General features: G+C 42.6%; 1 protein-coding gene across 3 annotated transcripts in view; it reads left to right on the plus strand.

Annotated features, from left to right (window-relative positions):
- Positions 1 to 2,390: 2,390 nt before the first annotated feature.
- The window catches only part of capn15 (calpain 15), a 34,319-nt gene continuing 10,541 nt past the window's right edge, over positions 2,391 to 26,168 (plus strand). The window contains exons 1-6 of one of the 3 annotated variants that reach the window (XM_068305518.1): positions 2,391 to 2,633; positions 15,947 to 16,091; positions 16,845 to 18,510; positions 22,678 to 22,886; positions 24,531 to 24,714; positions 25,816 to 26,039. In XM_068305518.1, coding sequence (XP_068161619.1) covers positions 16,867 to 18,510; positions 22,678 to 22,886; positions 24,531 to 24,714; positions 25,816 to 26,039 — 2,261 coding nt within the window. In that variant the 5' untranslated portion in view covers positions 2,391 to 2,633; positions 15,947 to 16,091; positions 16,845 to 16,866. Of the gene's footprint in view, positions 2,634 to 4,290; positions 6,425 to 15,946; positions 16,092 to 16,844; positions 18,511 to 22,677; positions 22,887 to 24,530; positions 24,715 to 25,815; positions 26,040 to 26,168 lie in introns of those variants that run through there. The other 2 variants (XM_068305517.1, XM_068305516.1) reach the window with 2 other exon arrangements.

Consider the following 26,168-nt stretch of genomic DNA (forward strand, 5'->3'; position numbering starts at 1 on the left):
ATCAAAGGATGCTTTGCTCCGCCTCAACACCAGCACGAAGATTAATCACTGTTATCTACCAAAGTTTTGTTTTTCTTCCGTGGAGGTAGGCTAGATTATCTGGAGGATGTCACTGACAAATTCCATCAGGGGTATGGGTAATTTGCATGGGGTCGCTCACCGAAAACTGGATTACTTTCTGCGGTGATCCAAGTGATTCCTGATGATTTATCACTCACCAAAGCAATTCTATTAGTTTCTGCCATGTTATAATTCCCTGTTGATATTGGCCTAATTCTTTGAATCACCCAGGTTCAAACATTCCAGATGTCACCGGGATTAATGATAATCCAGACTAGCCGAAAAATTCACGTGATATTATTTATCCTAACGAGGTTCCAATTTTACTCATGGTTTGAAAGGACTTGCCTGAAATGAAGACAAATTAAGAGTCATAATTAAAATCTCAGACTTTTGCCCATGGCAGAAAATATGAAATAAAAATATAAATCACTCTAAAAATGCATGTACGATAACTTAGAAAAAAGTAATCTTTTATTTACTATTTCACCTGGGTATTTCACTTCTTATAACTACTTTTTTTTAGCAGTAAAGTCTAAAACTCTGTTTCTGTCTCTTGCTCCTTGAAGTCATGCGTACAATTTGTTGATCTTTAAAACTTTAAACAATGTTACTGTTTTTAATTTTTCTTCATGATGATATCAGGAATTGTAACAGGCTAGTTATTCCTCTAATCATATGTATTGTTTCTTGAAGAGCAGTATTTTTTTTTTGTTTCAATTCAAGTTGTTCAAGCCAAACACTCGGAAGAGCAGAATGTACACGATGTCCAATTAAACATTTGAAATGAATGCAAAATTGGATTTGAAATTTTCTGCATTTGCAAAGAACGAAAAAAGACGTAAAAAGTAATAATAATAGAATTTCTAGTGCATATGATTACGTATGAATAATTACTGTACTAATATTCATTAAACATTAACTATAATAGCATTAGTGGTAATAAACTGTCAGCAGCTACAGGTAGTGACCTTAGGACTATATCTTCTTCTTTTCCTTTTGGCTTTTCCCTTCAGGGGTCGCCACAGCGAATCAGTTGCCTCCATCTAACCCTGTCCTTTGCATCCTCTTCTCTCACACCAACTACCTTCATGTCCTCTTTCACTACATCCATAAAACTTTTGCCAAATCAAATATGCGAATCAAACCTTATGACTATATATTCTCTTTTAATCCAGTGATAAAACACATCTGCGAACTATTAGGGATTCTCTAGCCCCTGATTACCCAATTGTTAGGTTCTTTAAATTAAATCAAAGATTCCGTTCTTTTAAGGGCATTTAATAACGAGCGTTTTTGAATATATGAAGTAAATTTTTGATCATTGATTTGGACTCGAGCACAAATTTCTCACACAACCTTTTAAAGTAAAATGACAGCAAGTGAAACATGAGGTCAGATTTTTTTTTTCAAGAACGCAAATAAAAGTTTTTAACCAGTTACTATTATAGAAGAGTTTCAGCTAAAATGGAAGGAAAGGTGCTCAAAACTGTGGTGAGACCAGCGATGTTGTTTGGTCTAGAGACAGTGTCACTGAGGAAAAGACAGGAGACAGAGCTGGAGGTTCTCTTTGGTTGTGACCAGGATGGATAGGATCAGGAATGAGTACATCAGAGGAACAGCACATGTTAGAGGTTTTGGAGATAAAGTCAGAGAGGCCAGACTGAGATGGTTTGGACAAGTCCAGAGGAGAGATAGTGAATATATTGGTAGAAGGATGCTGAGTTTTGAATTGCCAGGCAGAAAGCCTAGAGGAAGACCAAAGAGGAGGTTTATTGATGTAGTGAAAGAGGACATGACGGTAGTTGGTGTGGGAGAAGAGGATGCAGAAGACAGGGTTAGATGGAGGCAACTGATTCACTGTGGCGACCCCTGAAGGGAAATGCCGAAAGGAAGTTCAAGCATAATTCCACCAGATGGCAGTAGAGTGTAATTATCTGACAGTGCAGAAAGCGGTGGACGGAAGCGTACGCTTGGATTTAAAATGTATGATTAAAATCTATCTAACAATGATAGGACAATATAAATATATAGAAAATACAAGGGTATAAAGTGATACGTATTAACAATAATAAAATAATAAATTTCTGATCATGGCTTGATGTAATATATTCCTGTTGTTAGTGTTCGTCCAAGGTGACGACGTTCGTACCCGGATATCCAAATTGAAAACGTCCGAGTGCAGTATGGGAAATTGAGTCTTCTACACTTCCATTCTTCAACTCATTTTACGTAGATTTATTTACGTTCGCCATCAGTCGATTCACTCACGTACAGAAGTGACGTACGCGTGCTATCTGCTCCTTGGAGATTCCCTTTCCTCCCTGGGCTGTTGGAGGGACACCTAAGCGATCGAGTCACTCACATTAAGACACGACGGAGTGGAAATAAAGTGTGCGTGGGTGTGTTTGTGACAGATGTCTCAAACATGCTGTGGAGCGCTCGACGCTAAAGCCCGGAAGGCTAGGAAGGCTAAAGAACAACACGGGAGGAACTTATCGTCTCAATGGCTGTGAAAAGTTAACGTACAGACGACTGAAAAAACAGGAATAATTCCCTTTCTGCCGACTGAGGTAAGAATAACACATTTATAAGTGACTTGGTGAAGTACAGGGAGGACGGGTGGCGTGATAACCGCCACATGACCACCGTTACAATAAAAGTGTCTTTGTTGACAAGGCACCCGGCGTCCCCGGCTCTCGCCGTGTCAGTCGGCTTGTTTCGTTCCGACTGTAACCTTATAGCTAATGTTGCTGCCGGTGACGGGGTTCACGGCTTTACGGCTAGTCCACACAGACAACGATCACGTGACTGTTTGTTCCCATAACAGCCGCAGACTTAATTTTATAAGCGTCATCTGCCACGGAACAGATTCTACAGTAGCATCATGAACGTGTGTTTTGTCCTGTTGTTGCTGTTTCAGGGGAGCAGGACAGGTCTGAGGGGGAGGCTGAGCTCAGGCGGCTGTGCACCTCTGATAAAACTGTTTAGAAATTAAAATTACATTTTTAAAAAAATCAGAATACGGTTTTGGAATTATTTATTTGAGGGTGAACTTGTTGAACTTTTTTTTTTTTTTGGTCCCACTTGGAGCATGTCCACTTTGGGGGGGAAAACATTATTTGTGACACACAGGTCGTTTTGGAGCTGTGTGTAAATTACATCTTTAAAATGTTACATTAAATTAGATCACATCCTCCCTGTCCCCTCGTTCCTCTTCTATGTTCTGGGAGGATACAAATGAAATCCAATCTCCCTCTCTTGCTCCTCTTGGCACTGACTGGGCCAGCTGCTGTATCTCTGGGTGCTGACTTGCAAACAGACAGGTGCACCCTTAACAAAGGGCTGCAGTCCTCTGATGCCTGCTCTGGTTAATATTCAGATTGTTTTTTTTAATACATCAGTGTAGTTTTTGCTGTTCTGTAGCTTTATTTTGTGCAACTTGTGTGTAAACGCCATTCACATCCTGTATTTGCTTTTGGTCACTGATAGTGTCTTTATTGTCAATTCAAGTAACTCAGCTTTTTCTGCTTCAAATACGATCAAGATATTGTTGACACTTCCAGATCTGTATCATTTGTATCATATATATTTTTAGGTTGTAATTCTTTGGAACTTAATCAGAAATCAGAAATTATCCAGACAAACCAGTTCCAGCCTCTGTTTGAACAGGAGTCGTGCCTATAGTTGTGCAGACAAATACTGTAGCTAGCAACACAGTCGGACTTCCTCAACCTCAGTCGTGGTTAATGGTTAACCCCCTTTGGCACAACAAAGAATGCACAGCAGATGATGTGGTGGCTGCATTTTCGTAGCATTGTTGCACTGCTCTGCCTGTGGATGTTGTGAAATCATAGAAAGAGTGAGAGATCAGAAAAGAGGTCAGTGAAGTGGGAGAAGAGAGATGGGGAAGTTTGAAAGCTTCTGTTGCTAATGAACAATGACAGTTGAGCAATGATGAATGTTTCTGTCAGCATCATCTTTTACCTAGCCTCTTACCACCTCCCCTGGCATTGACCATTAAGGCCAGCCAAAGGAGCCAGCAGAAGAATATGGTGTGACATTTATTACTGGCCACTACAGTCTTGGATCCTATATCCACGAAATTGAGTGAGATCTCCAAACATCTTCAGAGGTTTGTTTAAATCTCATGGTCGCAGCCCTCCCAATTTTTCTCTGCACGCCTGGCCAGTGCGCATGCGCTCTGCTGACACTCCAGTAATCCGCGTTGAGGAGAAAGCATCCTCGCTCACTACGCTCTTGCAGTCAGATAGGGGGAACTGAAGCCCTTTGGGGGAGGAAGAAAAACTGACAGGAAAAACAAGACGACAGATAAAGGCGTCACAACTTAGCAAATAGGACCTTTTAAATGCGGGCATTCTGGGATGGAGCGGCTTTACAGTGTGAGCCGGCGACTGCAAGACGGGGGCGAGTATGTGTCCTGATATAAGACAGGAAGGATCGGCATCGATAACCCGCACGCTGGGGATATATCAGAGGAATGCAGGCTGGAATGGACCCCGTGGACGGCAGTGAAATTTGCGATTGAGCGCTCCTTTCCGAATAACATCTCCTTGGCTTTCGCAATCTCTCTATATGCGTGCATGTCGCCACCCCCTCCTGCACGGTCCTCTACCTGACATCTGTACCGATGTGTGGAAGCGGACGCAGGCCACCTTTCTCTAGAAGTAACCCTCTGCAGTGCTGCCAACGGGCTCAAAGTGAAAGCACGTTTGCGCGGAGGTTATCGTGGATCGTACGCGGCATCTGACGACCTAAACTCCATTTAAACCAACCGGATCTCTGCCTCAGGTTGTCCGTAGGATTCACTGACGATCGATTCTCATCAGGGAGCATGTAAATGTGCTTTTCTGTCAGCTGTGTCTTCGATTCCTGATAAGTCCGGGAGAAATCCCAGGGCAAAGTTGATCAACTCGACTGTCCGGGTGCGGCGGTGGGATCATCCAGTCATTATGTTCCACCCCTGACAGCGGAAACGCGGCTCATCTCCTGTCCGCGCCTTTGGCAGAGCACCGCAACCTGAAACGGAACTTTCCTCATGGGTGTTTTGTTGGATGTTATCCAGCACCAACCCTGACAGCTGAGCTCTAACCATTTTCATGCTGTGGGAACTGTTGAGATCTAAACAGCAGCTCGTTTTAAAGCTCCGTAAGCAACTTCCATGTATCTGGATTCTCTCCAAGTCCACGTTGAAATATAAAATTCTGGAAATTTCAGAAGTATTTTTAATCTGTGAGAAAAGCCCTGCTCATCGGGTTCTGACCGTGGGAGAAATGCAGCTGTGGTATTCTACTGGTGAACTTCTCTGCAGCTGTTGGTCAGACTGGATGTCTGAAAGATGAGACTGCCATATCAGCATACTTGTAGTTTTGCCAACCCGTTCCTAGGAAAGGCATTGCATTGATTTTGCCTGGTGCCCACATTGTAAATAGCACCATAGCTAAATTTTATGACTTTCATTCCTGCAGGATCCATCTCACTATTGAACACCGTCAGCTTTCTTAATGTCTTGGATGCGTTGGGTTTTTTTTGTTTGTGTCCGGTTCAACTGCTAAGATGTTGAACACATGTATGTCTGCACAGATCTTTCCTTGATGTAATTTTCTGAGTGTGCAAACAAAGGAACCAGGCATGAGACTGCACAGACTGGAAAGATGTGCAACAGAAATACACTGGAGGAGTTATGAGTGGCACTATGCAAGACATGGTGCAGAGTACTTCGAATTTATGTCTACAAGAGGGAGAATTACAAGCCTTTGCAGTGAGACAGTTATATTTTCTCCTTTGTGTGACCAGCTGCTGATTTGGAGTCAGCACCCCACCCATCAGATTACTGTTTAAGTTGAGACATTGTTCTCATGTACTGGGGACTATTGGAGGTTTCTCAAACTTTTTAAAAGAACTGTTATATTCAGCTTCTTTCTGATTTCGATTTGTTTATTTTTAATCGAGCACCCCATGTTATTTTTGAAGAGAACTTCTTCCTCCTATGAAGCAGAAAGTTTAATGGCCAGAGTTGCTCATGTCTAATTTTGCATTTCCTGTTCAGTGTATCTCAGCACTCAGTCTTATTGGATCCCTTCAGTTTATTGCTTGTGGGGTCAAACCAAACTGACATCCCCTATTTGAGTGCGTTCAGAGACTAACTCCCTATTGCTGTGGTGATGGGGAGCTCAGCCTCGTCTCTCACTGCAGAGACTGAGTCAGACCATGGCTTCCGCAGCACCCCATACCCATCATCGCCGCCCGTGGGATGGCTCAGGAACAGCCACAGCAGTCCAGTATGGGGCACCACCTTCATCGCTCGTCAGCAGCAGCACCCACTGCCTCATCGTGAGCGCAGGTAAGAGCTGATACTGCCTGAGCCTTCCAGTGCCAACACATTTGTCAGCTGAGTGCACTTGTGGCACAGAGTGGCGAGGCGACCTGACTTGGCCTGTTGCTGGGGAAAGAAGTCTCAGCAGGGATGAGATGTTGGGTTGGATTTCACTGGAATACTCTCATTTAAAGCTAGGAGTGAAAGTCGCCTAAGTAGCAATATTTTTGTGCTGATCTGGCTGAGGTACACTTTGCATCACAAACTGGTGCTGTTCTTCACTGCTCATTTAAGAAGTCCACTATTTTCTCTTCAGCAGGCATTTAGAAATGCTTACAGAGGATTCAATAACATCACCGCGATGAACAAAATCCTCCCGTTTCATCAACACTTATCTAATCAAAGCCTACATTTTGATGTTTTTCTGTGATGCAACAAAAATCTGGCTAAGCCGGATTTGTAAACCAAAATCCCACCCCACTGCTTCCTGTTAGTGTAGCTGTATAGTGTGTGCTACACTTTATGAAGGGCTGAGTGGATTGCTGGTGCACAGATTGACCTGACCTCTGTGAGCTCAATGAAAACTAGTTGAAGGGTAATTGGAAGATTAATTTTTTTGTCAGGCTTTGCTTTTACCAGGTTTCAAGACAAGCGTTTGACTAAGCTTTTTTCATTCATAAAATTATTAGACACAGATTGGAGACAGGGAAGGTACAGAGTTCATTTGGGTTGTTCAAGATATTAAAGTTTCCAAAACAGCCTTGCTTAATTTAATAACCAATGATTGCCAACATATTGGTACATAGTCCATACTTTATTTCACAGCGGCTGTATATAGAGCATAGACTATGTATAACTGAAAGAGATGACTGAATATTTAGATTTTGGGGGGTTTTGTCTGTATTATCTGTCCAGAAAAAGATTAACCAGTAGGTTTATTGATATTAAAGACATCCAGTGATCGCCTTTCATTAACATAGTCAAAGGCCTGCGGGCAGTGTCTGAGAGCACAGTGTCAATGTGTAGCTCATCCAGCTTTCATTACGGACTCTTATGAAACGTATCACATGTCCTTATAGTGCATTTCATTATTATATCCCGCTTCGAAGCAGTGATGTATTGTAATTGTTATTGTGTGTTCGTCCGTTCGTTTGTATGTCCACCAAATATCTTCGAAACAGTTGCAGATAGAAAGATGAAACAAAAAGATTACTCGGGCGGCAAAGGGGATGAAAATGAGATGATGACCTTGACCTTAAGAAAACTAGGTCATGGTCAAATTTCAACTTTTGTACACTCAGGAACCGGATAAGATAGAAAGACAAGGGAGAAGGCCAGTGTGAGTAAGACCATAGATCAAAGCTAGTGCTTTGATCTACCAATTCACTAGCCTTGTTCTATGATCAAAGCTAGTGCATAGCTTTGCCCTACTCTGAAAGGTCAAAGTTATGCAATTGTCAGGTACTACTTTCGGGGTTGCAGTCTCTGGCCCCGTCCATACCATGACAGATATCTTTTAAAACGCAACTTTTTAAAAACTCATCGAAAACGATTTCGTCCACACGACAGTGTTTTTAAAAAAATCTCCGTCCACACGTAAATGCACCAGTGCGTTTGCGAAGATGGCTATAAGCATGCCAAACCATGTGGTGGCAGTATTGAGTCAAATATTATCCAATAGGAATCCTACGTGTTTTGTTGTCACAACACATGGGCCCATAAATATGACGTCACAGTGGTTTTTGTCGCAGGCAAGATGTCAGCGTTTTTAAAAAGTCCCGGGAATACACCGTACACACGACAATGCAGACCCAGCATTTTTTTAAAAATCCACCTCGGCCAGCGTTTTTAAAAAGTTGCGTTTTCATTCTGGATATCTGCGTTGTCGTGTGGACAGAAGGCGTAAACTCAACAAAAAGTTCTGTTTTTAAAATATCCGTTATCGTGTGGATGGGGCCTCTGACTGCCTTGTTTATTCAGCGTTAGTCTCTAGTTGGGCTTTGATCTTTTTTGATTCCCGCTAGCCATTGTCAAGACCTTTCTCGCAGTTGCTCTGCATTTAACAGTCAAAAGTCAAGGCTGCTCATATTGCCAACAATTTTTTTTTTCATGGACATAAATATTTCTCCTTTCCATGGTGACAACTGTATTTCTCCATTCCCAATCAGACTCCACTCTCAGTCAACTGACATAAACGCAAGTACTAACAATGACCCAGGTACGCAGAATGTCTTCAGTGTACTGCTTGGAAGCAGTGAAGGACACACACATCATGACAATTGATGTATTAGAAATTCTTTGTCATCCCACTTAGAAAGTCTTATCTACCCCTACTTCCTTCCTATCTCACACTCTCACCCACAGTTGTCTGTGCACATACACACTGCTGTGTGAGCCTAACAAAGTTAGGCAAGCTTTGCTGAACTGTGACAGAGCATGAAATATAGAAACAACACCAGAACTCCTGCTGCTCTCATAGTTTATGCTCTAATACATTGTCCTAAAAAACACTTTCTCTGTTGTTTTTGTGAGACTTCACACAACAGAAACAGTTGCATTCTACGGTAATTTCCATTTGTTTTCATTCAGCATCGCCCCATTGACTTTTGGAAGTGTTTTTGCACACTGAATCACTACTTCAAATGGGAAGCTTCCCTGGAGACAACAACCCACTCAGCAGACTTAGACATACAACTAAGGTGTAGTTGTGTAAGCCGCAATTTGTCATAACTTTGGATTCTCGATCCTTTGTCTGTTGTGATTGCAGCAGTTTTATCCCAATTGTGTGACATTTTAAATTAAAACCACTGCATCATGTTGTTACCTCTAGTGTATTGTGTTACATGTGGCCATTGGAGCCCAGACTCCTTTAAAATGAGTGTGCTCTCTTCCGAGTCAATCCCAGTGTCTCTGCTGCTGCTGCATGATGGATGATCGTGTTTACTGCAGCTCTATTCCACCGACTCTCCTTTCTTTAATTGGATTAAAACTGGTCCTCTTGGATTTGACCAGCATGGTCACTGGCCGTGTTTATGTCTGAATTATTTCAGCCCATTCTCACATGCTTACTGCCTGTCCGCTGAAGACAGGGCCACTTCAGGACAGTCACCAAGCCTCCAGAGTAGATTTAGCGTGCGGTCTTTGTCTCACAGTGTGGCATTCTCTGGGGAAAAAGAGCATTGTGCAGCAAATAAAAAACCTCTTATTGGTACTGCAACTGCCATCAGTACAGATTCTCTCACGCTTGTTGCCATGGAAATCTGTAGCATATGTTCAGTAACCTAATTCACTGGACCCTAGATAAGACCGCACATGGTAACCTGGCAGTCTCACACACGCTAAGAAACCTGTGCTGGCATATTATCTCTGGGGGAATTCCATTCAGTCTACTATTCTTGTAAATGTTGAGTGATACCAAATACGTAGATGCCAACAGGCCTATTGAAATTATTAATTATTAATCTGAGCTAAATTTGTATGATTGTGAGAATCACTTCTGCTAATTTTTATGAAATTAGGTAAATAAAACCGAAATGGGGGTGGCACGGTGGCGCAGTGACTAGCGCTGTCGCCACACAGCATGGCAGGTCTGGGTTCGAGGCCCGGTCTCTGCGGAGTTTGCATGTTCACCCCGTGTCTGCGTGGGTTGTGTCCGGGTTCTCCGGCTTCCTCCCACCTCCAAAAACATGCGCTTCAGGTCAATTGGCCAGTCCCAAATTGCCCGTAGGAGTGAATGTGTGTGTGCGTGGTCGTCTTTCTTTGTGTGTGGCTCCGCAGCGCACTGGCGTCTTGCCCGAAGTGTCCCCCGCCTCATGCCCTATGCCAGGTGGGATAAGCTCCAGCTCCCCTTGACCTGAAAGAATGAAACAAATGGAATATTTCCATCCATTTCCCTTTCTTCAGCTTTTTGAAGAGTATTGATATGATCATTGTGGACATGGCTCATTTATCGTAAAATAAAACACACATGTTTTTGTTTGTGAAAGATAAAATCAGACAGCAAACAACTTTGACATTTTTGGCCAATTTGTAAAAAGGTAGTAGTCAAAACCGGTAACGTGGCAAATCTAAGAAAATAATTAATGGGTCAGTCACCGCACCCAATTCACCGACCTTGGGTTGCCAGTATATCAGCAGAAGAATACAATCATAATTCTTTATGGCCATAAATCATTGTCTAAATCTTCATGCACATGGCAGTCCTGGCAACTTTTAGATAATGACTGAGTTTTATTTGGTCTGCCCTGTTAACAGGAAGTAAAACTCAGCTCAGCAAAACTGTTGCTTCTCAAGACGTTGCTTCCTGGCTATGCGCTGTGTCAGTAGAGGACTGGGCCTCCAAGTTCAGGTGCCAGCCCCTACAGTTTCTTCCCCCTTCTCCATTCTGGATTCAGTAGCATCCCAAGTTTCCTGCTTGCCCTGGCTTTGCTCTGCACTATTGATGTCTACTGAAACCAAGTCAGACAGTTTCCTCTGTTTAAAGATTCAAATGTCTAAAGCTGTCTCCACCGTTGACAGCTTCACTTGTCAAAAATGAGCACTGGTCATGAAATATTCACAGAGGGTACAGCTAGAGGTCAGAAGCTGCTCTTATTCTCTCTCTTTTGTTTGCTGTTTTCCTGGGCTGAGTTTGCAGTCTTAGCATCTCCAGTCATAAATCCAGGAGAAGCAATATGTCAGCCCTTGTCTTACATAGATGGTTGTTCTGCACTGTGAAGCAGTGATCATAAAGTGTGTGATAATCTATGTCAGACTCAAAAGAAACAACAATAACAGTAGTCAGTCTTCTTCAACTTTTAGATATCGTAGATTAGAGAGCCTCAAGGATAGGTTTTCCCTCATGTTGCACAACATTTACACAATGTCATTCTTGTTTCTGAAACACCCTACCCTCCTGCACTTTTCGAAAACTATTTTCAACTCTTGGGTATGACTTGCTCTTTTTAAAACAATCATTCCAAAGTTATAGCTTGTGATGCCTGTCAGAGGAATGTCCCACCCGAAGGGCCTGTTTTCAAAAGACCATTTTGTCAAATTTATCTGTTACGAGTCTTTGTGCCTCAGACTGAACACCAAAATATTATTTGTCTTCATATTTAGACTCAGGAATTCCCTGTCCTTAAAAGAATTTCCTATTCAAGATCATTTGTCTTGGGTTACAACTAAAGCATCCCTGACGTTGCATCTCCCTGTCGAGTTTCGGCATGTCACAGGAACAACTACTTATCTGCGGTTAAATTTGAGTTGTAGGTACTCGCCTCAGATAAGTAGCAGTGAGGCACTCAGCTTTGCAGTGTTTGTCATGACAAACTAAGTCTAATGACTTGTCATGCTTTTGTATTGAGTCATTTTCATGCAACAGCTCATTGCCTTGCAGGTGGATATGAGGTTAAAGTTAATCTTCCATTCTTGGGCACTGACTCATCAGTTCCTGTGAAAGAGCAAGAGAAAAAATCCTACAATGAAGCAGCAAATCTTTCTGCAGCCTTGCAGCAGATAGGCTGCGTTTGTTACCAAACGTGTTAGTAAGTTAATGGTTATTTTTCTCAATTGTGGCAAAGCCCATGTGAACATGCTGATGTACCGTAATCCTTGTTGCTGAAGGTTTTGGGGTGTAGTCAGATGTTTCATACTATTCTTACACTTATATGATCCATATATACCTTTGATATGACTCCTTTCCTCAAACCAACCCCTCAACTGGCATCTTCAGCCGGTCAGCAAAAGTTGTTTGCATGTATCATTTTAAAAAAAAGCTAAAGGCTTAAGGGGTAAAGCCCATGCTATGAAAATCCTGCATAATTCCCCACAGCTAGTAAACCCCCCCCCCCATCCCATTTCTCGGGTTGCAGCCAATAAACATGTTCCACGTCAAGTGTACATAAACATTTAAGATTCTGCAGTATCCACATCCCCACTTTTTTTTTCTGTGTTCACGCTCAGAGCTTTGCCTGTAAATATTTATCACATGGATGATTCACTTTATTTGAGTGTGTTTGTGTTACAGCTACATCTGGAGGCTGTCTGGCAAAGGGAGTTCCTCATAGTCAGGTTACTTAGAGAGCAGGTCATCCTCATACAGGCTACTAGTTATTGCTGATAGCTGGTGCAATTGTCAGGAAGTTCAAATATCCCAGGAAAAGATTTGCATCAAGAGGTAAAAGCAGATAAACGAAATTTATGATCAGCTGATCGGGATGAAGTTGTTTCTTTGGGGGGAATGGCTTTCATAGTTGTAAATGCGCAATAGTAATTACTTTTAAAATTAGATACTAAAAGATATTGCTAAAATGTCAAAATTAGAAATAGGCTTTAATAAATGTTGAAAATAGAATGCTATTTCATGAGTCATGAGATGGAGCGTCATGGAAACGCTGTGTATCACGCACTGAGCACTGACTTTAACAGGCAGTGTGTTCTATTGAGAAGTGCTCACCAACCTCTTTTGTGCTCTTCCTCAGTCTGTTTTCAAGTTTAATTCCTTAGATTTATAGTTGAAATAGTAATATAATACTTCCACTGAAGCATATTTGGTGTTCATGTTGTATCAATCACGCTCATCTAGATCTAATTTTATGAATAACGCAGGGTCGATTAAAAACCCACAAACTAACCAAAATTTTAATGCAGATATGGATGAAGAAGTAGATATACTTTGTAATTATGCAAATCTATCGCATTAATGTCCCAGCAACTTGATGGCAGCATTGGAAAAGGTTCAGGCAAGCTAACGAACATGTGTTGGATTACTCAACGTCGGTGAAGGTGCATGCTCCTCCAAGTCTCTTTCCAATTTTTAAAATGTTTTAACCTTTTTTTCTATCTTAAATTATCTAGGAATAGGATTGTCATCGTTAAGTTTCATAGTGGTACTTGTTTCTGTGTTGAATGTGTTCTGTGTCCAATGGCCAAACAGGGCACCATGTTTTCCCCACAGGCCTCTGGCTGATGTCCATTCTGAAAGGCAGCGCTAATGACTGTCGTACAAAAACCAAATGCCTCCTTGTGAGGGAAGGAGTAACCCAACTCGCTACAGTGTTCAGTATGTGGAGTGAATCCAAGTAGCCCATGGCTCTTTGCACACGATCGGGAGTGCTTTTGTAGATGTACCTATTTAGCTTGTTTAATGATTTATTTATTCATTTATTTATTTATTTTACTTTACTGATGAGAAGACATCATTGCTGATACCTGAATCATGGAAGTTAATAATAACCTTTACCCCCTTCCCCCTCCCCACTATACCTAATTTACAATTACCTGCTGAAGCTCCTTTGATTGTCTCTTACTCAGTGAAGCATTAAGAAATTGTTCTGGGATCATTTATGCTCTCATCTGAGTGAATTTAGACGAGGATCAGGTATTTTATGGCCTGCAGTCTGTAATAAGGACCTCATTGAAAAAAGATGGGCTTTATAGAGGTGAGGTTCTCTTTCCACTTTCTCTCTCTCTCTCTCTCTCTCTCTCTCTCTCTCTCTCTCTCTCTCTCTCTCTCTCTCTCTCTCTCTCTCTCTCTCTCTCTCTCTCTCTCTCTGTCGCCCACCCCTCTCTACTGTAAGCTGTTGGCTACTGGCCCGGGTCTGCGACACAAACCAAGTAGCTGAAGTGAGCACTTTAAGTACAGCTCAACTGAACACAGGGCCAAGGACAAAAGGTGTGTGTGTGTCTTTGTACACACTCATGAGTGAGTACAGAAAGTACATGGAAAGCTTCCCTTTAAGTGGGGTCCAAGGATCACAGTCTGTAGCGCTTCACCATCATCGTCTCTGCAGGCATGTGTCATGTGGAATGTACAAAGAGTTTTCAGCTCATTGTTTATTACTATTGCATCTTTTTATTTGAAGGAAGTAGTGGTTGCATTCATCATCATGCGTTACTGACATCTGATGCTCACAACAGACAATAACATAATTAAAGTGTACATTAAAATTCCCTAAGAGGCTGATCACTTTGAAGAGCACCTATGTTGCTGCTGCAGACAGAAACATGATGAATTTGCAATCCCTCCATGCCATTGAGAACCAAATCAATTGCTTTGACAAAGTCTCCATGTGGCTGACACCATGACTTTGCTCTCTCGCCAGAGATGAAAGAAACCTGACAGTTATAAAAATGGCCACAGGGGAGAACCTGTCATCAAGCATCAGTTGTTGACTCTTGTTGTCGTCGTCGTTGTCATCGTCTCTGCTCATGGGGCTCAGATAGGCGGGACTTTAGAGAGCTAAGAAGGCTGTGAACATGTGCCAGCCGTGCTACCATGGGGCTGCCACTTAATTCCTTCTGAGGAGGTGGTGGGGGTTGTGTTACAGGTTGTTTAGGGATACACTAAATGTTTATAGATGACACCAAATAAATACTGTAATGATTTATGTGTTTTTGTGCCCCTGCCCAATGGGATGCATGTAGGGTTGCCATTGTTTGTACACAGCATAACAGGATTGGTAGAATAGATAGCTGACTTTGGAAAAGGCCTTTGACTCCTCTTTGCTGAGTGTCTATGTTTAAAGTTAAGAACACAATCGTATATGACAGCGTAATTAACAATTCCTTGATTTTTTTCCCCAGGGTGTTATATTTCCTTGGTTTTGCTTGTTGTGACCATTCGATGGCTCAGTTTCCTTTTTTCCCCCCACTGGTTCTGCATTCATGGTAGAGTGCTGACTTCAGCCCATAAGAATGAATGCATTTCTAATGGCTGCTGACATAAAGCACTGGGACCTCTGCTTCCATATATTAGCTACCTAAGAGCTAATGACACACAAATTAAGGCTGAAATGCAGTTGGACAATAAAACAAGCAACTGAGCTACATTTGCTGACAGATTTAGCCACATGTCTGCATCTACACATATATACCCAGTGGCATATAAACCCAATGAGATACATTAGTGTCTCCCCTTATTGTCACTCTCCTTACTATAAGGGAGAGGGTTGACAAGAGGAGAGGATGGTTTGCTCGGAGGGAGAGGTTGTGGATGAACGGTTCCCCTGGGTTCTGAGGAGGTGCCTGGTTTTAGAGGCGTTATTGGGCATGATGAGGCACTGCTGAAGAGGACCTAGACAAGCCAATTTTTCATCTATACTCTATCCGTGGTGTTATATTGATTTTAATAGTGTTATATTTTTTTGTCTCTTCCTGTGAAAACAATAATAAAAGATAATAAGAGTATTTATCTCTGAAAAATAATCTTTTTCCAAAGGCAGTACAAACATTTTACAGACTGCCACAAAATAAAGTACCGTCCTTCAGAGACATTCGTCAAATGGCGTCTGGATTTTGTCAAAGTTCTACTATCAAAATATAATAAAGGGATATAAATCCGCAAGCAGTGCCATCATTTTATGGGCAACAATTTTGACACAGGGATCGATGTGGAGCATTGCAGTAGCTCTTAGCACATTAGCCTACAGTGCCTTGCTATAACACTAGTTGGTGTTAGTGTTCACACATGAGCGGCTTGAGTGGCAGTGACATTTATGGGCTTGTCCAGACACCAACCCCATCCGTCCCTTGGGGCGTCCATCTAAAAACTCGTCTTGCTCTCTGTAGGTACCCAGCTGTGTTGCTCCACCCCTCAAAAGCCCTAATATACCCACTATCAATAAGTCAAATTGACTGAACTACTGCCGCACAGAGTGGAAACAGTCCACAACAACAAGCTGCTTCAGGGTTCTGTGTAGAAGGTGGGAATTAAGTGAGTAGCCTGACTGGATATATTTGTTCTTCTGTTCTCACATTTCCCTCTGCACTGTTTACATTGATGATGTCTTTTGAAAGATGTTGATGTTATTTGCTTTAAATCCAATGATGTTACTCTAAATTAGGCCAATGTCTTAAGTGCTGCCAGAGTGAGTCCTGTTCTCAAATTGTGTTTGATATTTAATTTGGGCATAGAGTTGACATGACATTAAGTTTGCTCCATCTCTCCTACATTAGCATTCACTGCATAAAAGTTCTAATACAAAGTGTCACTCTAAGAAGTCCTCTCCTCTCCTCTCCGCTCCTATTCTCTCCTAATCGTATGGCCATTGTGTATGGATTTACTGTCCTCACAGCCCCCAGGAGGGAGATTTGATTTTTCCCCTGCACTAGCTAATCTTTCCTTCACTTTATTTATTTTTTTTTCTAATTCTGTCTGCCCTCCTCTTGCAGTCTCAGATGTTTTTGCCATCCTTGCTTTCAGATAATCACCCTTAGTTGACTGGAAGCATGTACTCATTTTCTTGCGTAATTTCTCCTCAGTCTATCTAAACCCATCTTTATTCTGTTTTTCTTTCCTCCTGCTTTGCTCCATTTACACTCATAGCTCAGAATATTAGTGGCTGAAATAGCTCAAATAATTGAACAGTGGTTTACCAAATAGCGTATGAGTGCAAAACAAATAAATGTTTTCCTACCTTATTAGATTGGTGAAATGTTTTGTGACTGTTTGCTCATTGTTTTTCAGCCACTCTCACTCTCCCGGCTCCATGGCCGCTGCAGTCCGAGGCAGTGAGTGGTCATGTGGACGCTGCACTTTCTTGAATCCCGGCGCAGCACCTCGCTGTTCCATTTGTGAGGCACCTCGCCAGAAACCTGACCTTAACCAGATCCTGCGGCTCAGCAGCACTGAGGAACATCGCTGGGCTTGTCCCCGCTGTACACTCAACAATCCTCAGGGATCTGGAGCCTGCTCCGTCTGTGGCTTTGGACCATCCCCTGCCACCCACATACCTCCTACAACCACGATAGCCCCCACTGCCAATGGCCTCCCTCCGGCTCCAGTTGAATCCCCAACACCCATCATCACCCCCACAGTTCTACTTGAGCCTCAAGGACAGCATCCAGCTAAGGAGGAAGTACTGCGACGGTCCGAGAGCAATGGAGAGGTGGCTGTCCCAGAGGTACAGCATTCGGGCTGGGCTTGCCCTCGATGCACACTTCACAACACGCCTGTGGCACTTTCGTGCTCGGCCTGTGGTGGTCCCAGGAAACTGTCTTTGCCTAAAATCCCCCCTGAGGCACTGGTGGTGCCTGAGGTTCGCACACCTGTGCTGGGGTTTCCTGTTCACACAGCAGGAGCTGCTCCACTACTCATAGACTTAACAGATGACTCTCCTCCTGGACCTGCCAGTGAACCTCAAGAACCTTCCCATGTCTCCTCACAATCCCTTTCCTCTGCTTTTACGTCATTCTCTTCCTCCCTCCAAAACAACCCTGTCCCCCGCAGCAGGAGAGAGGTTCCCCCCACAGGGCGACCACCAAACCCAGGCACCAATACTCCCAGTCCGACATCTCCCTCAGCGACCAGCGTGCCACCGCAGACAGGCACGCAACGGCCAGCCAAGCCCAAACATGCTCAACCCCAAGAACCTTCACACCCTAGCAAACGCCTCAGTATTTTGGAGGAGGAAGACTCCCAGCACCATCCACTGACCTCCCATTTGTCTGTGGCTTCCACAACTGTCCCCACCTGGAAGTGCCCTAGTTGCTCATTGCCCAATCCCTGTGGCTTATCAAAGTGTGACGTTTGCAGATCTTCAAGGGCTGGTGCTGACCTCATTGATCTTGTAGGCTGTGAAACAGTACGATTTACCCCAGCCAGCCCCTCCAGCCCGGACTTCAGCACCTGGGCCTGCTCGAAGTGCACCTTGCGCAACCCTACAGGTGCGGCCAAGTGCTCAGCATGTGGCTCTTCCAAGCTACATGGCTTTCAGGAACATCAGGTGCCGCTGCCCCGCTGCTGTACAACCTGTGGCCTCCCAGTGGGCCATGGCGCAGCATCATGCTCCTGCACACCTTCTTCTTCATCCTCCTCGGGTCATAAAGTTCGGAAGCAGGTCCGGAGCTTCCCTCCCTCCTCCTCTGCTGTCGCTCCTGGTGCTTCCTCCTCCTCCACCTCATCTAGCCTTCAGGAGAAGGTAGGACAGTGGGGCTGCCCTGCATGTACACTGCTCAATGACATAAAGGCCAAGAACTGTGCAGCGTGCCACACACCCCAGCAGTATCTCACCCTACGCAAGGTGGCTAAGCCACTGAAGAGAAGAGAGAGCATGCATGTAGAGGCCCGTCGACGAAATGATGAGGGCGAGGCCAAGGAGCTCTGGGAGAACATCGTCAGCTTCTGCAGAGAGGTAAGGAAAATATGCGCATTTAGAAAAACACAAAACAAAACAAAACATGATTTTTTGTGTCATATGTAGATTATAAGATATTTAATTTTTGAGAGTTTAAGACTGAGATTTTGAGATCAGTTGTGATCTCAAGGAGCCCTGATGGGTTTTTATTCTCTATTCCACAGCTGTAAACTGTTCTAAGATGGTCTGTTTGAGATGTGTCAACCTTATAGTGTTTTCTGTATTATAAATCTTCATGTTGATACTAATGATAGTGAGTCTGACCTGATTGGAATGATTAAGCCTCATATAAACATGGCTGTTGCAGATTTCCAAACATTTTGGTACTTTTGAGGACAGGCATATTTTTTCCGAGTTTATTTGGGTGTCTGATGCATGCCCACGGGCATCACACTTATCAAGCCATGTTTACAATGGCATGAAGTGAGCTTTAGGATGCATTATTAATGGGTTCTTTGAAAGTCACAGGGCTCACTGCTGTGAGCGTGGGAGGGAAGTCGAGTAAGGCTATTGAAGATCCCCCATACCCATCTTCCCTTCCGCATTTCCCAATTTAAAACTGACATTAAAGTTCCATCTTTCTTTTATCATCTTTCTTTCCCTCCTACAAACATTTGAGGTCCTCCTTCACTCCAGCTACGACCGTCTCTGCATTCCTTCAAAGTACTCTTCCTTCCTCATCTCCTTTTTATCCTGTCTCTCTCAATCACATCTATCCTCACAAGATCATCCTGTTTTTATCCCCACATCTCTGCTAATATCTCAAAATATACTTTCCCCTCACCTCCTGCAGCTCCCTCCACCGCCAACCCCATCCCAACCTCTTTGCATGACTGCACTCGATTCTCTAGTATAGCTTTGTGTGTGTGTGTGTGTGTGTGTGTGTGTGTGTGTGTGCGCGCGCGTGTGTGCGCACGTGTGTGTGTGTGCGTGCACTAAGGTGAACATAGGACTGCCCTATTTTTAGTAGCAGAGTTAGAGAGAAGAGGAGCAGAAATGATCTGCTTTCCCATGGTGAATTTAGTTGCTAACAGCATCAAACATTGCAGCTCAATTTTAGGGTCATGGGGATATAATGAGGTACAATTTGTCAGTGTTGATGCTGTGTAATCCATTTCTGCCAAGGCAATAACACCTGACAAGCATCAGCAAACTAGTGGTTTTAAAACCACATGATGTGAGAAACCTTTTGTTTTTAATCTGTTACAATTATTTATTCCGTCAGAGCAAATGAAGACAATGGAAGCTTCAAACTACATGTTCTTATTTGTTTGCCTCGGGTTTTCTTTCAAGTCTTTCTACGCTAGATCACAGCAGATTGTGTCGCTGATGAAATACACTGTAAGTAACTGGAGAATCTGTCCAAATAAGTAAGTTGCAAGAAATATTTTTCTCACTTCACCTGAGTTTGTTTGCCTCCTCGCTTTTCTGCTCTGTGATCATTTTGGAGGACGAGAGGTGTTTGTATGCTTGATACCATTGCCCCAGAGCGCTTCTGGTTATTCACTGTGCAAAACCACTAAATGGTACCAACAGCCATCAGTGTCGCTTGTGAACCGCAAAACTTTCCTGTTCCTGTTATGTTCCTCCTCAGTGGGAGCAACAGAAAGATGTGACCTGGCAATAGATTGACAATATTTGTTTGATTTAAATTCTTTAGTGTTCTTTAGTGTTTAATGTTCTCGATATTCCTCTTTTTTCTTTTGCCACATTTGGGATTTTTGAGGTAGAATCTGAGTTTTGAATTTGCAAGTTTAGATTTTCTGTGATACTATTCTACAAGCCAGGATGTTGTGGAAGAATTTGATTTTTTTTAATTTAAGTTGTGTGGTATTACGACCCTTCTCACCACATTGTCAGAGATCAGATCAGATGTTAGCTGTCCCAGATAGGCAACAACTTCACTCAATTAAGACAGACATATAGCAGTGGACATCACATCACTGAAATGACAGCCACAGCAATATACTGTTGTGCATCTACCTGTTTTATCCATACATTTTACAAAATCCAAAAAAATAATCCTGTTGCAAAACCTGTCAATCTCAGTTCATATAGACACCTCATATTACTTTGGGGCTCATCCCAATCTATTTAATCTGAATTCTATATTTCATGACAAAGATGAACACACTGAAGTTGAATTAGCTTAGATTCCAATCAAAGTAACACCATAATGGAACTGCATGCATCGGTCTCTCTTGATGAATGTTGGTGTCAAAAGCTGTTAAAATGGAAGACAAGCAAATAGTTGTGTTCTCCAGATGTGAACGAGCCAATAGCAACACATGCATCACAGTCTTTTCTCTACAGACAGGCTGTAGTAGATTACATTTTTGCAGTGCCTCAGAACAATGAGCTCAAATGATCATGACAGGAGTGTAACAGGGTACTGTTAGCATTACCTCCCCGCATTGAGAGGATGCATGTAAATAAGTTTCAGTACAGGGCATATTTTTTTAACACCATACACTGCCTTATCCATCAAAATAAATTCCCTTAAAGTGGAAAATAAGCTCCTACCTGTCACGAATTGAAGTAATTCAAAGAGATTCTGCAAGTCTGCACCTGCAGACAATCTTATTTGAATTGTATATATAAATGAAATGCTTGTCTCACTTTACATTTGAAGCATTTAATACAATAAACTGTCAAATTCATGACTGGTTCACATCATGGCGACCACTGATGGAACAAATTAGGTCATTAAAATAGTCCCCTGGTATCAGAGGCACTGTTATGATTTGAAACGTTTAGTTATCACATTCGTGCCAATTGTAAAAGTATCTCTGCTTTTCTTACGCTGATATCAGCCATTATAACATATCCCTTTATTTTTATCATTTTTAAAGACATATTTTGTATAAACATCTGTTTCATAATGAAAAACTCGTAGTGTCTTGCGGCCACAGCAGCCCCAGTTGACCTCAGCTTGTTATAATTATGTCGTAATAATGCTGACATGTTCACCCTGACCCTCATCATTCAGTTTCCTTTCTTGTTCCTCTTTAGTCTTGTTTTTGAACATGTTGAAGTTTAATCTCTGTACAGTACAAGCAAGAGATTAGTACATAGTCTGTTATTCAAAGAAACTGTCCAAATAGCCAGCACTGTATGTGTCCAAAGCCGAAGCCTGAACCTCTACCTCTGTGGAAAATACGAATTGCCCCCAAATACATCAACACAAGGGTCACACTTAAGCCAGTGAAGTACAGAATCTGTAAGCTACTTGGAGACCTGGACTTTTTGGGGTGGTGAGGCAGCGCTGAAGGGATTCTGTCTGGTCGCAAGTGCAGCATTGAGGCTTCAGAATTGGATTGTGGGGCATGGCGGCTAATCAATTCACCTCCGTTTAAGCCCCCGGTATGTTGCCCACATTACATCTCTTCCTGCTTTGCGAAGCAAGCGGCCAATGCCACTTCTCACACCAGGAGTAGGAAACTGGATAGGGTTTCATGTATATTTATTTGCCTCTCAGGTTAGTACAGGAGAGCTTGAAGTAGGCAGGTACTGTGACATATTGGGTGTCACGATCTGTTAATTTGACCATGTAGTTCAGGTCCAGAATACAGTAGAGGTGCAGTTACATGTAGGAGTGTCTAAATCTAGTGTGTCATTTTAAATGCTTGGGTGCTCTGCAGGGAATATGTCAGAAATGTTTGAAAAGGATTTGCATATTTGTCCTGTATTCTGGCGAGTACGTTTTGCCACGTTTCATGTCCTGCTGTGCACATGCTTGATGCCACACTAAACAACGTGGAAGTAATTTCTCTCGACTCATGACTAAAAAGGGGGAAACAGCCATTTTTCTTTGTTCTTCTTGAAGTCCAGAGTTTATACTGCAGTCTATAATAAGCTGCATTAACCATCATCCATATGCAAAATCATAAATGCCGGGTAGAGATTAACCATTACTCCTTAAAGCTCTGAGGGTCCTCTAGGCTTGCATTAGCTGTTTGAAAAGCTTCAGTTTCAAGTGCTCTCACCAACTCTTCTGGGAATAGATTCAAAGTGGATTTTCACTTTTATTGAAAAGAAATTTTCTGATAACAGTCAAAAGGACTAACAGAAGTCACTGTGACAATGTTGTAACAGCTTCATTAGTCTCACCCTATCACCTTCCCTCTATTCTGTCCATCCTCTCTCCATGTCGCTCCTGTTAAGAACACTGTGAACTTTGTGGACGACAGTTTCCCTCCTGGACCTCGTTCCGTCGGCTTCCCTGAAGGAGACAGCGTCCAGCAACGAATCAAAAAGTGGCTCCGTCCCCATGAGATCAACTGCAGCAATTTCAAAGACCGAGGTGTCAAGTGGTCTGTCTTCCGAACGCCGCGGCCCTCTGACATCCTGCAAGGCCTGCTGGGGAACTGTTGGTGAGTTATCAGATTCAAAACCAGGGACCCACAAGTCCATTTTTTATTTCATTCTCTGTGAATGTTTATTGGAGTATCAAACATAAAGAGTATATTCATTTATTCATTCATTTTCTATACCCGCTTCATCCACTGTCGCAGCATAGAGTATATACTGTATATGTGTGATTTTGTCTAAAGCTAATTTTTGTCAAACTACAGCATAAAGTAGCAGAAAGTGAAGGTTGCGGAGAGTGGCATAGAGGCAGCAGAGACTCCCATTAAAGATTGGGAGAAAATAAGCAAGGAAAGAAGGCAAAGATTAAATGGAAAAAGGAACAGGGGCGAGTTGGACTGATTCACCTAACAGGGAAATTATTCACAGAGTTTGAGACTGGACATATCTTTTATCTCTGACCTGTGTGTCCTTTGGTTTGTGTTTGTATGTGTGTCACCAGCTAGTGACACACAAACACACACGTACACAAAATAGTTGTCCCAATACAATATTTGGCTTCATCACCTGCACACACAGCTTATCGGAAATAATCCTTCCCAGAGTCAAAGCCTGTCACACGTGACAGATTTTTCTCTCTCACTCTTTCGCTCTCATATAAACACACTTGTCGGAAATAAACCAGGAAACCTCCCAGCCCCCAACAGCCAGTCGATTAGCCAGCAGCAGTGCCTGTCACCCTCATTTTCGACCACACATATAATCAAACCTGTCTTTGGAGTCACATTATGATTTAGTTAATTGGATTTTCATCTGATTTTATTTTTCAAGCAATCGGTTTTCCATCGGCAGTGGATGGGTTGATCATTGATCCTCAGCTGCCGCTTGAGCAGAGGGAATATATGTAGATTTAGGAATACAGTTTCACAATTAATGCAGTAGTCTTAAAGAGCTGCTGCAAACAATGATCAGTGGGTCAAAATTTTAAATTATAACTATTGTGACAGTGATACTAGTGATAATTTTTAGTAAAGTCATAAATAATGATTTTAGTTTATTTTAAAATTAGCAGTCAGCAGCACATTGGGGCAGATTTTCAAAGCTCATTCTCCCACAATGATTCTCCCAAAATGTCCAGCATCAGTATTATTAGCATTGTGTGATCTGTCTGTGTTGTAAGGTTTACTATTCACCTTAAAAAAATTCTCCTTTTAAGTTGGATCCCAGCCATATTTTTTCTCATGTAATTTCTTTGTGATTGTCTAATTTCTCTTGCAAGCTAATTAGTTAGCCAGTTTGTCTTTGCTGCATGGTGAATTACTAGTAATGGAAAGGTAACTGGGAGGCATAGTGGCTTGAATCATTAAATATGATTGATTTTAAATGAGGCCAAATTATGTTAAAAAAAAAATCCTAACTGCTCAAAATACCTCCTTGGGATTGGGAGGTGGGGGTTTCGTGACTGGCTTTGGTTTTATCCAAAGTGGCTTCTGTCAGTTGGCTTTCATGTTGTCTTCCTGTATTTTTGCCTCCATTCAGCATTTCTCTATCCATGACCATCAACCGACCATTTATATCTGTAGATTTATTTCCGTGCCTAATTCCCATTGTGTTTGCACTTTGCTTCAGTCATATCCTCTCTGTCATCCATCTGTGCTTCCTGATATGGTGTGCCAGTATCTGAATTTTTGGGCCATATCCCACCCCAGGTTCCTGAGTGCGCTGGCTGTGCTGGCAGAGCGTCCAGAGCTGGTGGAGAGGGTGATGATCACCAGGACAATCTGTCAAGAGGGGGCTTACCAGGTTCGGTTATGCAAAGATGGGACGTGGACGACGGTGCTGGTGGACGACATGCTGCCCTGCGACGACTATGGCTACCTCCTCTTCTCTCAGGTCAGAAAAGGAGGAACCCAGCAAAAGAAGTCACACATGAGGAAATATCAAAGCAGTGGAACATGATCAGAAGTTGACTCACATATTTTTTGTGACTATGATGCATTACTCATGTCATGTAGATTGTATGGATGCTGCAAAATGTATAACATGATTATAGAAATATACTGCACTCAGCTCATATCGTTGTCCTCACCAACTCATGGAGGATAAATACATGCAGGTTAACAAAGCATTATGCTCATACATGCAGATAGAGCAGCACATTCATCCTCTTACATTCTGTGAGGGTTCACTCACACTGGACTCGCTCACCCTTTTGGTGGGGGTTGTGTAAAATTGAAAAATACTGATGTGGGCAATATAGGTATCAGGTTTTGACAAAGAAATGCAGTGTAAAAATGTATTTTAGGCCATGCCCCATCAGGTTACAGAAGAGCAGTGCTGATGATGATGTAAGTAGAAGGAAGGTGGAGCAAGGACATCTAGTATGTCTTTGACGTTAAACTGGGATTCACCAGGAGGTATTACATTCGCAAGTTGCTTCGTGCTTGCATTCCTCTTGTAGTTGGAGGTGCAGCCTAACGCCATGTGACATTGAGATCTTAATGTACAGTATGTTCAAGTTCATTCATTATCTGCCTATCATCACAAGCATATCTCACAGGATCACACAGGAGAAGATTGTACCCCAAGGTCTAGTTAATTAACACTCAATTACTGGATAAAAGAAGTACCACATTTTTCATCAAATAAAGAAAAGGAGTTAAAAACAAACACGTGTAGACTTGTGAGATATGCTGTTAAAGCTGTCGTACCTCATTTACATATCTCATCTGGCTGTGTGTGTGTGTTTGGGCGTGTTGTTGAGTCATCTGGGGGTTTTGTTGTCTTTCACCATGGTGACTAAGCAGTAGGGTAAGCGAACCGCATCGTGGATAAGTAGATGGGAATGACTAATAAATTAAATCTTTCTTAGTCATTTTGTTTTGTTCAAAATCACTGCCAATCGATTTATAGTCAACACCTTAAAACACAACACCCAGTTACAAATGTAATGAGCAATGACTAATTTCCTCCTTCTGTTTCCCATCATTCCAGGCCCAGAGGAAACAGCTATGGGTGGCGCTGATAGAGAAAGCCCTGGCCAAACTCCATGGTTCATACTTTGCCCTGCAGGCAGGGCGCGCCATTGAGGGTCTGGCCACGCTGACGGGGGCTCCCTGTGACTCTCTGATGCTCCAGGTCAGCTCCACCAACCCCCGGGAAGAACCTATTGATACGGATCTCATCTGGGCCAAGATGCTCAGCTCAAAGGAGGCTGGGTAAGTGAGCGCAAGGAGGAGAATTGCTGTGCAATTCTATCCTAAGGAACATTGCCTTTGATTGCTTTGCTTTTTCATTTATCCACCACTGTTTTGTTAACTATATTTGTCTAGCTTGTTCTTTTAAAA

Source organism: Antennarius striatus, chromosome 21 (assembly GCF_040054535.1).
Source record: "Antennarius striatus isolate MH-2024 chromosome 21, ASM4005453v1, whole genome shotgun sequence".
Taxonomy (NCBI): domain Eukaryota; kingdom Metazoa; phylum Chordata; class Actinopteri; order Lophiiformes; family Antennariidae; genus Antennarius; species Antennarius striatus.